Source organism: Zosterops lateralis, assembly GCF_965231275.1.
Source record: "Zosterops lateralis genome assembly, chromosome: 15".
Classification (NCBI taxonomy): domain Eukaryota; kingdom Metazoa; phylum Chordata; class Aves; order Passeriformes; family Zosteropidae; genus Zosterops; species Zosterops lateralis.
The window spans coordinates 1,236,110-1,249,982 of record NC_139775.1 but is presented as its reverse complement, the minus strand read 5'-3'; the positions used below and the strand labels follow the sequence as shown (position 1 = coordinate 1,249,982).

The following is a 13,873-nucleotide window of genomic DNA, read 5'->3' as shown; positions in this document are numbered from 1 at the left end:
AGGCGGGGCCAGGCCGGGCCCGCCCCGCTCCGTCACTGCCGGGCCCGCCATGGCGTCCGGGCCCGCGGGCCGCGCCGCCGAGGAGCCGCCGCCGCCGGAGCCGCCCGTCGAGCAGAAACCGCCGCCGCTGCCGCCCGCGCAGGAGGAGTTCTCCTTCCTGCCGCTCGTCCACGACATCATCAAATGGTAACGGCGGGCGCGGCCGCCGCCATCCCCCGCCCCGCCGGGCACCGCGGCCCGGCCGCAGCCGCCCCGCTCGGACGGTGCTGCCTCAGACCAGAGCCCTCGGGGCGCCTGCGTGAGGAGCAGGGCCAAGGGGTGCCCTCGCCAGTGATGTTCTCCTAGTCACAGCGTCCTGGGGGATGCCCCGAATAGGGAGTGAGGCAATGGGATGCCCCCTACAGTGATGCTCACCCGGCTCCCGGCATCCCCAGGATGCCCTGGATGGGAACAGGGCAATGGGGTTCCCCCTCCAGTGATGTTCTGCCAACCACAGCGTCTGTGGGGTGCCCTGGACAGGGAGCAGAGTTATGGGGTTCCCTCTAAGTTGTTTTCTCATCCTTAGCATCCTCATAATGCCTTGAACAGGGAGCTGGGCTATTGGATCCTCCCTCAAGTGATGCTCTCCTAGCCCCCACTTCCCCAGGATGCCCTGAACAGGTAGCAGGGCAAGGGGGTCACCCCTCTAGTGATGCTCTCCATCCTCCCAGCATCTCCTTTTCTCTTTTTATCTCAGCTGGAGTTCCTGGGAAGAGTGTTGGAGGGAGCTGGTGCAACCCCAAGTGCATCTCCCCTCTGAGTCATGCCAGTCCCTGGGTGGTGTCTGGGTCACCTGAGCAGTGCAATGCTCCCCTGGCTCAGGTGCACTGCCCCACCACTCACCCCAGAGCAGAGCACTGTGTGTCCGCTGGGTCATTGCCCCAGAGAACTATGCTCTTTGGCTGATAACAGCCACAGAAAGTACAGGCAGTGCGTCAGGAAGGCAGCCCATTTCTGGGCAGTTGTAAAAAGGAGAATGGGTTCCTCAGTGGGATATACACTGTTCTCTTCCCAGGTCAAGATAAGCACTGTACAGGTGAAAGGTGTTGGTACAAGGGCCCTGAGAAATGACGTGTTTCTGGCCCAGGGAAACCTCTCCAGAGATGCTCATCTGAATTCCCAGAAATAGGATATCTCTGCTGTGGAAATCTATCCAGGCAGGCTCTGTGCTCTCACCTGGACACACTGCAGGGTGACGCAGTGGGCATGGGAAGCATGAATTGCTTTCTTCCTGCCCTCTCCCTGTGCACTCGTTGAGGAGCTGATGTTTCACTTGGAGCAAGCATGTCTGAAAGGTGAGGGAGGTTTATCCTTAGTGGTTCTGCAGCCCAAGCAGCCCAGTCCATGGGAATGAGTACCTTTGACACACCAGCCCAGAATGGACATGAGAACACAAACAACTGTAATTTCACTCAGTTTCCCCATTGTGCTTGGTGTAGGCCATCTAGTTGCCCTCTGACCTTGATTCTGTCTGATCTGTGCAGACCACAGAGTGAGGCTAAATCCCCTGCCAGGTGTGTGCGTGTACATCACCAAAGTGGGCAGTAGCCACAGGCTGAGACCTCCCTGATTAGGATGTGTCAGTGATCAGGTTGTAGTGACTCAGAGATGACAATCCAGGGGATATCTTGTGCCTGTCCCACCGAGCCACCCACTCCTGCTGCCCAGCCACCTCCCTTGGCTTCGCCTGGGGCGTTGCCTGGGTGGCTCGAGCTGACATAGGTGCTGAACAGTGTGGCAGAAAGGTGGCACCATGGCGGCCAGCGGTGGGATGTTGTGCCTCCTGTCCCTGACAGATGGCAAACGGGCTGTCCTCTAACACTGCCATGAGTGGCAGAGCCCAGCCCTGCTGTTCTGACACTGACTCAGCCGTGAAGACACATCTCCAAGGTGACTCTGTGCTCCGGAGCAAGGATGTGTGGCGTAAATTTGCTGACATCCAAGGACAGGTGCTGTTTCCTGTTGTTTGGAGAAAGTTTTCCTGAACATGGTCTGCTGATATTTTCGGCCTTGTACAGTCAATGGCATCACTGCTGAGGTCCCACTGTGGCTCCACTGATGATGGGTTGTGCTGCTGTGGTGAGGAGCACTGTGCCTTAAGGCAAGTTTTGTGCCCAGTCCATCAGTACAGGCTGTGTTTGGATGCTGTGTTGAACCCTGTGTTCGTACAGGCAGCTGCAGGCTCTTCCCACACCTTCCCACCTCTCCATACCCCTAAACAGGGAATTGCTTCAGTGGCTTGATCCAGCAGGAAAACTACCATCAGGAAAAAAAAGCAAACACCAACCCTGAAATATTTATCCCTTTGGATCAACCAGGCAACAGGCAGCTGTTTGAGTGGGGATGGGGATGAGATGTGGGGAGGACACCTCTGTCAAAGCCAGCCTGCAGCTGTGGTGAATGAAAGGCAGTGTCACCCCATCCCTCCCCAGATGTGCCATGGGGTTGGTTGCGTGTGTTTCTGTATTTTTCCACTGCCGACCTGGCCCTGAGTGCCTGCATAATGGGGAGACATTATAGTACCAGCTGCAGTTTTATTTAGAAGGGAATAATGAATATTTTGTTCCAACAGGCTTTTGAAGCAAGCGGCAGCCATCTGCTTAAAAGTTTTGCTCTCAGCCATGTCACGATTCCCCAAAGTTATAATCGAGCACTTCTCTGCCCTGGTCATGCCAAGCAGATTTATTTTTAGGTCTGGCTATTGAACAGGCTCCCAGTTTTTCAAAGACCATTAGAATCCTGCTCTCCCTATTAACAGGCAGCCTGGAAGCAGGGACTTGCTTTTGCCTGGAATCAGTAAAACTTCTTGCTGGTGCTAACAAAGCTGAGTCAGATACTAATGAGGGTTCAAGGGCAGACGCTGCCTCAGACAGCACTGAGCCTTGAAAAGCACAGAGCTGGCTGCAGAGCCAATTCTGCTGCTCTTAAAAAAACATCCCAAATCAACCCAAAAGAACCCCACTGCTTCTCTTTTATTAAGTTTAAATCCCCAGAGACTCCTTTTAAAGCTCCCAAGTACCATTTTCTCTGCCTTTGGACACTCTGTGATACTTTGGGAAATAGTTTCTGTTTTCTGCTGTCAAGCTGTTTGACTGCATTGATTTTTTTGTATTACAGCAGCAACAGGTCACGGGTGAGACTGAGATCTTTTTTTCCAGGTGACTACACACAACACATATGCAATCGTACCTTCCCCAAGGAGAGGTGCAGGAGTTCAGAGGGAGAATTTAGCCTGCTCCAGGGTGATGTTTGAAAGCTGCAGAGCAGCTCCTAACCTGATTAATGCATCCTGAGGTGATTGGATTGTGTGCTGGAGATTTGCAGGAAACCAGTTTGCCCCTAAGCTACCCAGTCTATATACATCTGTGTCATTTTATTGGGATAGGTGAATCAGGTGTGTATAACTAGATACCAAGAGAAATTTTACCAGTGAATTCCAATTTAAACCCTGGTTGTATTGGAAATTACAGTGTTTTCAATAGGATAATTCACAGTGTCTTGGTTTTCTCTCCTCTGCAGCATGGACAAGGACAGCCAGGATGTTCACCAGGTACTGAATGAGCTCAAGAACAAGTTCCAGGAGATGAGGAAGCTGATCAGCTCCATGCCTGGCATCGGGGTGAGCCCAGAGCAGCAGCAGCAGCAGCTGCAGAACCTGCGGGAGCAGGTCCGGACCAAAAACGAGCTGCTGCAGAAGTACAAGAGCCTTTGCATGTTTGAAATCCCCAAGGAGTAGGAAAGACACAGCTCCACTCTCTGGGTCTGAGATACCTCCTATCCAGGCTGAACAGGGTGGCAGAAGTTGGCGTTTCTTTCTTTAGGTTTTGTGGTTACAGGGCTGTGGTGTTGTGCCTGTGTGCACCATGGGTGTGTGACACTGAGCCAGGACACTGTGTGCTCTCCTGGGACAACGGCAGCAGCACGTTCCCTTGATCAGCTGCAGGACTGTGCACTTATATATCCCATCTTCTGTTGTCTCTCTGGGTGGGGTTCTTCCTTTTTACATTCAAACAAGCAGGAGATGTTTTGCTTTCTCCTTACTAAGGGTCAAAGTACCTGCTAGTGAAAAAGCAGGCATTTCTGCATTTATTTTTTATTATTTAAAAGTGGCCAAACATCAGAAAGGAACATAAGAGGGAAGCATGAACTGTTTGGCCCTGCTCCTGGAAAGAGTCTCTGGTACACTTTCCATTCCCTGTGTGTTGGAAGAGGAGTGATTGCTTTCAATTACTTCTGTATTTCTCTTTTTAAACAATTGGTGGTTGTGTCTGAGATGAGTCAAATAAAGATTTATAACTTCCAAACTGCCCCTGTTGTGTGTTCACTTAGTGGATGTGGGCAGAGCAGGGGCAGGATGTTGGCAGCACATGGGATTCTGGGCCCAGCTCCAATGTCTTTCCCTCTTAAAACAGAGGAAGGGCAACAATCAAAACAAAGAGCATAAATTATAAAAGCTTTTAGTTACTCCATACTAAAGTCAGGCTCAACAGGACAGGTGAGTTCCACATCCAGGGGCTTCCCACAACCACAAACATTCGAGCAGCTGGAACAGGTAATTCTGCTCAGTGGGATGGTTGTAACTCACCTGTAGCTCAGAGATTTTCTCTGTCCCCACTGTGATACTGTACTAGTACTTTCTTTGAGAAGGTGCCAGTGTGTAAACTCTGAGTAAAGCAGAACACTGAGATAAACAAAGCACAATGTACACATTTTTTATTACTGAAATTACCTTTCTACCAGCAATTGCCTGTCCCAGCTCAATAAATTCCTGTGTCTCATGCCTGGACGATGTTTTCCATTCTTTTGCCAGTTGCTGTTCCTGTGAAACCAGGCATAGGCAGAGCTGGAAGAAATAACTTGTTGCCAAAGAAATGTCTGGCACTTAGTTCAGGAACAAGTTAACTCTGTCAACTTGAATCCAAGTTTCAAGCGAAACTGAGAGGGTTTGCTTTGCAGTCTCGCCCTCCACCGTTGTTTTGTGGCTTCAATGTGAGGATTTTTTTGCCATTAATATGTACTAAACACAGATCTGTTCTGGTGCATGAGGGGGAAGCGGAGGTTGAAAATGAGCTGGGGGAGAAGCTGGAGCTGGGAAAAGCTTTCTTTGGAGAGCCAGCCTGTTTCCCTTTCACTTCCAGCAATGATTACTGCAACTTGTTATTGGGGAGAGATTAAAAACCATCAGATGTAAAGGTGACCTTTCGAGCAAAGTACTTCCTCTACTCATATTGCAGAGTAAAAACAATATCCCAGCTGGGGTGCCAATGAATCAGTCTGTGTTGACATCATTAAAGTGTGCTTAGTTAATCGGCAAAGAGCATGAAACACAATCAGCTCTTTACAACGAAGTGATGTCAGTTTGCTGGGTGATTGCAGGCAGTGACATGCCACTGCCCGCCGTGTGTGGGGCTGGCAGCACCGTCACTCGGCGTAGTGGAGTGAGGAAAGAGTGCTGGCTCAGTGACCTGTCGGAGTGAGTAACTCCCCGCCTGGCCCCTCGTTACCCTGTGTGGCAAAATCCCGGCGGCTTGCAGAGGCGGGAACCTTTGCACTGGGAGTCGGAGAAAAATGGGGCAATACAGGGCTCCAGTGGGAGGTTGGTTTTGTCATCTCGGAGTTCAGGCCTTCTGTTTAGCAGGCTCTGCTATGGGACAGGGCAAGGAAGCAAAGCGAACCCACAGGTGTAATTTTTAAAAAGATTTTATTAATTTGTAGAAAAAATAAAACATCAAGTTTCACTCACAGTAGAAACACTTGAAGATTTTTTGTTCATGTCAATGACAAACAATACCTACATAAAGTGCCTATTATTTTATTTTGTAAAACCCTTCCTGCTCCCCCCCTCCCCCCAACCCCCAAATCTTGCAAATCAAACAAGACAAATGTAAACAAGAGTCAGGTTTTTGGTCCATTGGGGCTGTAACTCTGCAATGTCTTTGCAACAGCTTAGAAGTGTCTTCTGCATGTGTTTTGCAGACACAGATGAGCACACAACACAGAGCCAAAGTCCGTGCACAGCTTCTCAAGTTCGAAAAAAAAACCCAACCCAAACCAAGAACCAACCCCAAAGCCCCAGGCAGGTGCTGGCAGGCCCCTGCCCTCCCTCCTGAGGGCAGTGCCTGAGGCTGGGTGGTTTGGGAGGGAAAGAAACACCAAGGTCTGTGCCCTCCACACTCATCCTCCCACCTGGCTGCCCAGCAGCTCACCCTTTCCCCATCTCTTTGCCCAGAGGAGGAGGCTGTTCCCAGTGACATCCCCTCCTGCCCTCCAAAGCCTCCCCCTTCACATCCCTCGCTCCCAAAATGCTCCCCCAGGGAGGGAGATGATGAAAGCGGGAGGAGGGAGGCTGGGGGAGAGGCGACACTCTCTCTCTGCCCGGGTGGGCACCTGCCCAAAGTCAATTCGGAAACGAGCATCTTTCCCTCTTCCTTTCCTTCTCTCCTTCCTTCCTCCCTGTGGCGAGCGGGGGCTCCTAGCTGATCACGCAGCGATCCTTCTCCTTGCCGTGCCCGCCGCCGATGGCTTTCTCCCGGATGTACATGAGGTCACTGTGCACGCTGGGCCGCTGGGCGAAGGGGGCCACGATGCCGTACGCCTCCTCCGTGCCGCCCCGGCCCCCCTCCTTCAGCAGCTTTTTGCCTTTCAGCGCCTTCTTGTGCAGGATGTCGCAGTACTGGACCGAGACCTTGCGGTGCAGGTCGGGGCTCATCTCGCTGGGCAGCTTGGCCATGGCGAAGAGCGCCTGGAACATCTGGTCCAGGCTGCTGTTCCTCTTGGCTGAGATCTCGAAGTAAGCACATTTTTTGGGGTCCCCTCCCACCAGCTGCTCAATCTCCCGGGGCTGCACCTCCCGGTAAAAGTCCCGGTCGCCCTTGTTGCCGCAGATGACCAGGGGCACCTCTATGTTCTCCTTGGTTTTGTTCTTCAGGCACGACTTGGTCTCCAGGATTTGCTGCTTCAGGCGCTGCACCTCCTCGAAGGAGTCTCGGTTGTCCAGGCTGAACACGAGGATGAACACGTCTCCTGGGGACAAAGAGGGAACGTTGGGACGGTTGCAGGGATGGGGACACAGAGACACCCACTCCTAAGCCAAGTAGAGGCTTGGAGAAAGAAGGACCAGGCAGCACCTAGGTCCTGCATCCTCCAGTCCACCAAGAAGAGCTGCCCAACCACTTGAACACACAAAACCGTATCTCCCTCCTCCCTGGACTGCAAAAACATCCCCAAACCGAGCAGGAATCTGGCAGAGGGACCTCTTGACAAGTACCTGTGAGGATGGAGAGGCGGCGCATGGCTGGGAAGGGGTGGTTGCCCGAGGTGTCCAGGATGTCGAGCTGGTACACCTCGCCACGGATGCTGTAGAACTTGCGGTGGAAGTCCTCGATGGTGGGCGTGTACTGCTCCTCGAAGCGGCCGGTGAGGAAGCGAGAGACGATGGCCGTCTTGCCCACCTTGGAGGAGCCCAGGATGACCATGCGGTAGCAGTTCTTGGCGGGGATGCTCAGCTCGGCCTCGCTTGGACACATCTTCTTGATCATCGCTGCCAGTTTCATTGACGCCGGCAAAAGTGCAGCTTGCGCCGAGAAGGAGAGGAAGAGAAGGAGGAAGGCGCTGCCTGCCCGACTGCTCAACCCCTCTTCCCTCTCAAGAAGGGTCGGTGTGAGCTCTGCACGGCGGCCGCCGCCTTATATGGAGCCAGCAGCGACCGCCCCTCGGCGCGTCACGGCCCGGGGCGGCGGCGGCTGAGTCAGCGCCCGGCTCCGCGCCCGGCCCGGCCCGCGCCCCCCGCCGGGCTCCGGGCTGCGCGCAGCGCTCCCGTCCGCAGCCCCGTCCGCACGCCTGGGGCTCGGCTGCCTGGTCCCGCTCGCAGCCCGGCTGGGTCTCCGTGTGCTTGGCAGCCTTGTCCCGTTCGCAGCCCCGTTCGCACTCCCGCTGCTGCGCAGCCCGGTCCCTTTCCCGCCCCCGTTTCGCGCTCCCGGGGTTGCGCAGACAGATCCCGTTCCCATCCCGGTTTGCGCTCTCGGAGATTCACAGCCCGGTCCCGTTCGCAGCCCGCTTGGAACCGGGGTGTTTCGAACTCCCGCTCGCAGACTCGCTCGCACTCCCGGTGCCTTTCACAGTCCCGCTTGCGAACAGATCTCTTTGCGCCTCAGCACGGGGTCCCTGTGCTTTGTACCCGTCCCGTTCTCAGCCCGGGGCGGGCTCCCGGCGCCCGCAGCCGAATCGGGGCTCCCGGTGGTCGGGAAGTGGGGTGACCCCGAGCGGCAGGAACCTGGGGCGGGGGGGTGCAGACGGTCCCAGGCTATTCCCTGCCGTGGTTTTCATTCCGTTTACACTTGCCCGGTGCAAATGCCCGAAGGACCGGAGGAAAGACCCCGTTCGGTGCGAGCTCCGGTTGCGCGGAGCCGGGAGCAGAGAGAAATCTCGGTCCCACCGGGGGCTGGGGGCCGCGAGGTGACACCTTGACGGAGGCTCTTGGGACGGCGGCTTTCCTTGACCCCGACCCTGACTCTGGTCCCGGTCCCGGTCCCGGTCCTGATCCCAGTGCTGCTGCAGCGCCGGTTCTCCCCGCTAGGGGACAGGCGAGAGTCCGGCCGGCGGCAGCGCGAGCAGGGCCGCGAATGGGAATGGGAGAACTGGGAACAGTCAGCCTGGGGAATAGAAGGCTCCGGAGACCCCCTTCCAGGGCCTAAAGGTGCTCCAAAAGAGATGGAGAGGGACTTTGGACAAGGGCTGGAGTGACAGGACAAGGAGGAATGCCTTCACACTAACAGATGGCATAATTAGATGGAATATTCAGAAGAAAGTCTTCCCTCTGAGGGTGGTGAGGCACTGGAATGAGTTGCCCAGAGTGGCTGTACCCCATGCTGGAAGTGTTCAAGGCCAGGTAGCACGGGACTTGGAACAAACTGGTCCAGTGAAAGGTGTCCCTGCCCATGGCAAGGGGTGGTACAAGATAAGCTTTAAGGTCCCTTCCAACCCAGCCTGTTCTATGATAAAAATACAGTACAATACAATACATTAAAAAAAACCTGCATCAACCAAAAAAAAAAAAATTAGCTAAAGATGATGCTTTAATAAGGTTTGGGGCAGCAGAAGGCTCACCTACAACATAGAGAGGGACCTCAGGGACAGCCAGAACACACAGACTGGGGTAGAGTGGTGCCTTTCATCAGCAGCTCTTGGAAAATGGGTGGTGTTGAGCTTCTCATCTCCCCTGAGTGTGGTGTCACCCTTGGATATTAATTTAAACACTCTCAGAAGGCTTATGGGGGCATTGTGGTTGTCTGTGATTGTCTGGAAGGGAGCAGCAGCTTAAACAGCCCTGTAGAGCCCCATCCCTGCCTGCAGGGAAACATCCTGCCCGGACACACAAGGACACTTGGAGGAGAGAAAGTGGGACAGTTTCCTGTGTTTATTCATCTGTGTGCGAGACAGCGAAGAAGTTTAATAGCTGAACACAAAGCCCAAATGCATCACCCCAAATAACAAAAAGATCATTTAATTGAAGTGGTTGATGGAAAACAACAGGGGGAATAGGAAGTGGCAACCTCTGGAGGACAGGCAAATCAAATATCTCAATCAGCATTTATTGTTGGCCGTACAACTATTAATAGAGTCAGGAACAGGTAAAAATAGCCTGCTTGAAAACTGCTCCTGGCTGACAGGAAAAAAAAAAATCCATTTGCTCCTTCTAAACAGTTCTTTGGGCAGAGCATGCCAGGAGACAGATGTGCACTGGGATCCTGTGGGCTTGGTGGAATGGGACCAGAGCCAGGGCCCCCCTGACAGCAAGGACAGGATGTTAGGGGCCTGGGGTGGGTGGAGGAGAGCTCATGGTTGTGGGAGCTCCCAGAGAAGAGAACGTGGGAACTGACTGTGCCATCCCAGAGCCCAGCTCCTCATAGAGTCACGCAGAGCCCAAGCAGGGAGCATTACACAGCATTAGCTGAGTCCTCCCAGGCTCATCTAGAAACTCATCTCCTGTAGGAGCAAAGCACATTTGCTGAGAGCCACCGCCAGTGATTGATGATAAAGGATCCACCTTGCTGCAAGGCAAAGCCTTCCCACGGTTATGACTCTTTTACAAATCACCACCTATTTCTGACCTGACTGCAAATAGCCCAAGGCTTAAGCAGAGGCAGGTAAAAGGGCATTTCCCCCATGGCTGCCAGAGTCTGCCCCTGCTATTTGTGGGATGTTTTGCTCCTCGTCTGGTTTTGGAGGATAAAATCCCTTTCATGCAGCAGCTCAGCACAGCCAGAGCCGCAGGCAGGATGCTCTGCACGAACCCCAGCGACACCTTTAATGGAATCACCTTCAGCACACATCAATCCTTGTTTCCTTGCTGTTTCCCTCCCTATTTTCACCCTCCTCGGTTTACCAGCCACCTGCCAGCCAGCAAAACCCACCCTGTGTCCGTGAGCAAGTGGCTGAGGAAAGGAAATTCCACGAAAGTCACACAAACATCCCGGCGACAGAACATGCAGCTCCCCAGGGCCAGGCTTGGACGAACTGTGCAGCAGCAAAAACAAAGCTCACAGCAGCAGCACCACGGCAGAAATGTAGGCAGCAAAATGTTCCAGGAAGCAGGAGCGGCACCGGGGTGCCCAGCACAGGGACAGGCGAGTGGGGGATACTCGGAAAAGGACAATTACATCAGAACATGAGTTTGGTTTCTGAGTGTGCTGTGGAGCTGGGAAGGATCATCCCCCCGGGGCCGGGCTGGCCTCGGTTCGCGGCCGGGTCCTGAGGGTCCGAGCAGTGAAACAGGACTGGGAGAGCCATTTGTGCCCTTCCCACCTGGCACATGCACACCCTGCAGCTGTCCCAGGCCACGGAGAGAGGCACATCCCACAGGAGCTCTTTATCATCACCGTCAAGATGCTTCACATCCTACCGAGGGCTCATCCCCTGGGCAGCAGCATGCAGCATTCCTGGGCTCTGGAGCAACCACGCACATGGAGCCAAGCCCAGTTCTCCTGGCTCCCCAGCTCCTGCTTGTCTCCCCCAGGACTTGTTCCCCCAGGAAAGGGCCCCTCTCCCTGGGGGCTGTACAGCAAGCTGGTGTCCAGCTCCTTACCCTGCTCCCAAAGAACCAGTGTGGGCTGTGCATTTCCCAGCAGCTGCTGGTGAACAGCAGGGACGAGTGGGACCCCCAAATCCTGCCCTGGCTGCTCCCCTGGGCTGGGAGAAGGAGTGAATGGCCAGAGGAAGAGGGGAGAAAGAGGAAGGAGTGAATGGCCAGAGGAAGGAAAGGGAAGGGAGGCTTTAGCTATAGTTCTTGCTTGTCCCCCTGAGGAAAAGCATCTGATTAAATCAAGATGCAGCATCCAGGCTTGCTATTCATTCCCTATATTATTAGCTTGTCTCATTTTATTAAATCTCTTTAAGGCTTTTCAGAAGAAGCACGTAATTCCCAAAATATAATTTTTCCCAGATGAGATATGATGCAGAAGCTGCTCCTTCTCTGGGGACTGGGAGGTGGCTTTATTTGTTTCCCTCCCCCACCCCCTGCTTCTTTAGCAACACTTTTTTCATGTCTCTTGATTCCTTTTAGCATTTGGGATTTGATTACCAGAGAATCTGGAAGCCTGAGATGTCTCAAATCCCCAGTTCCTGGAGTTATCCAGGCAAGGAGTGGCAAGAGGTCCCTCGAGACACCATCCCTGTGCTCAGCGTGATGCAGCTCCGAGCCAGGAGCACCCTGGAAATCTCCTGCTCCCAGTTTCCATCTCCTTTCTTCCCATCCTCTTGCCCACAGCTCATGCAACATCCTGCCAGCATGAACAAAGGTGTCTCTGTGCCCTGGATGTGTCCCCAAACTCCAGCACCTTCTGCTCCCTTCCAAAGAACAGTTTCCTTCATCTTCTCTGGGAATAGAGAGAAATGTCACCTGTAACTGGAGATAGGCAGTGACTGGGCTCAGAATATGAGGCACAGGGGAGGGAGGCTTGGTGACCCCAGTGGAGGCATTGCTGTGGATTTCAGGAAGGTTCCCATGGAAATAGCAATGGTTGGCAGGGTTGGCAGGACAGAAATTAAAGCCCAGGAGGAGGCAGGGAGCCAGGTGGGCAGTGCCAGGAAGGAGCTGGCAGAGGGAGGGGTAGCAGTGCTGAGGAGCCTGGAGATGTTTCCTGTCAGGTCCCACATCTGCTCCTGTGGGCCCGGAGGGGCTGAGGCCAGAGCAGGGGTGAACTTGGGATTTGGGGGAATTGAGTTGGGCAAAGGCTGAGCCTGTGGCCAAATCCAGGACCCTCAAGGCTCCCTTCCCAGCAGGCAGAGCCTGGCCCCGACATCTTCCCAGGACTCTGGCAGCTCTGAGCCCTCCTGCAACCCTGACTGGGAAGGGAGCTGTGCTCCATAAACAGCTCCTCCTGAAGAAAACGCAACATGGAAAAAGCAGCACATTCCTGCCATTTTTTTCCTTTGAAACGGGATCCAAGGAGGATACAGCTCACCGGGCTGTCTCGGGGCGGCTTTTGAGTGTGAAAATTAAAGAAAACAGCCTGGTAACTTGTCCTCTGCCTCATGGCAGGAGCTCTGTGCGTAAGGACCCCCGGAGTGAGGGTGGAAATGGGCTGGGTTGGGTTGGATGGAGTCTCCTCCACCCCGTCCCTGACAGGACTGATGCCAGGGGCAGGGGGACAATTGGAATGGGGTGCTGCTGCTGCTGCTCTCTCAGCACTGGGGAAATTTCAAAGGTCTCCCTGGACACCAACGAGTTGGGAACTGCCTATATCCCAGATCCCTGAGCATGGACATGCCAGCAAACCCCATGCTGCTCAGCCCTGGGATCCTCATTCTGCCCCAGGCATTTGTTTGGGCTCCAGCACTGGGGGTTTCCCACATGGGAATAGTTTCCCATCAGGGTGTTTTCCCGATTGCTTTGTGAGCATTTAAAGTCCATATTGTTTTCCCTACACAACAGGGATAGAACTGACTGGTTTATTCCCCTGCAAAGATAAATTCTGTCATGTCCTCTGTCCACCTTCTCTGGATTAAGGGATCCCCAATAAAGCAGTGCCCAAACTGCCCCCAAACCTCAAAGCTCATATTTGCTTTTACATCAAATCCCAACCACTGGCAAAAAAAAACCAGTTCTGCCTCAGTGTTGGGATGGGTTTGGGAGCCCTCACCAGAGCCCTGAGCCCTTCATTTGCTGCCATCTTCCCCAAAAGCCAAAGTGCAGACTCAGCAAGCAGGAGCAGGGCAGAAATGGTGAATTCCCAGTGCTGCCAGTGCCACACGTGCTGCCCCAATTGCGCCACGTGTTTATTCCCTGTTTATTCTCTGTTTATTTGCCACATAAGGGCCGGTGGCTGTCCCTGGGGCAAGGCAGCTCAGCTTCCCTGGGCGAAAGCAAACACGGGCACGGGGTTACAGGAGGTCACAACGGAGGGAAGGGCCTTTGGGAATGTGTCCCTGCTCCTCGATGCCACCACCATCAGGGGAAGGACCACAGGATGCAGCCTCCACCTCCTGAAGTGTTCTTGGATGAAGCATCCTGTGAACGTGGAGCTCATCCCTGTTGCTGGGGGTGTTTATTGTGCAGATGACCCTCTCATCCCAAGGAACTGCCACGTGCAGTTCCGTGGAAGGAAGATGTGTGTGGGGGAGCCAGGCAAGCAACCATGCAGAGGAACCCTCCATGAGGGTGGGCACAGAGGTTGCCTGGTGGGACCTGAGGCAGCAGAGTGATGAACTTGGTGACCCAGCTGTCCCTGCCAAGTGGGAGTTGAGATTTAACTAGTTTCTCCTTTCCTGGTGTTTGCTCTGCAGAATTATCCCAAACTTCAAAGAAACTGTTATCTGTGGCGTCAGCACAGAGCAT

The 13,873-nt window shown here is 54.0% G+C and overlaps 2 protein-coding genes across 3 annotated transcripts; one reads left to right on the top strand and one right to left on the bottom strand.

The window, feature by feature from the left end:
- Positions 1-49: 49 nt before the first annotated feature.
- MED9 (mediator complex subunit 9) lies at positions 50-4,343 on the top strand (the record flags this gene model as incomplete). The annotated part of the gene is made up of 2 exons (XM_083872933.1): positions 50-186; positions 3,559-4,343. The coding sequence occupies 2 exons, from the start codon at positions 50-52 to the stop codon at positions 3,773-3,775; spliced, it is 354 nt and encodes a 117-aa protein (XP_083729059.1). The 3' UTR covers positions 3,776-4,343.
- Positions 4,344-5,734: 1,391 nt separating this feature from the next.
- RASD1 (ras related dexamethasone induced 1) lies at positions 5,735-7,694 on the bottom strand. 2 transcript variants are annotated; one of them, XM_083872925.1, is made up of 2 exons: positions 7,307-7,694; positions 5,735-7,062 (listed from the first exon to the last, which is right to left on the bottom strand). In XM_083872925.1, exons 1-2 carry the CDS (start codon positions 7,590-7,592, stop codon positions 6,512-6,514), a joined length of 837 nt encoding a protein of 278 aa, XP_083729051.1. In that variant the 5' UTR covers positions 7,593-7,694; the 3' UTR covers positions 5,735-6,511. The 2 variants fall into 2 exon arrangements, with proteins under 2 accessions (XP_083729051.1, XP_083729052.1); XM_083872926.1 differs by having other exon boundaries at positions 6,755-6,991.
- Positions 7,695-13,873: the final 6,179 nt, after the last annotated feature.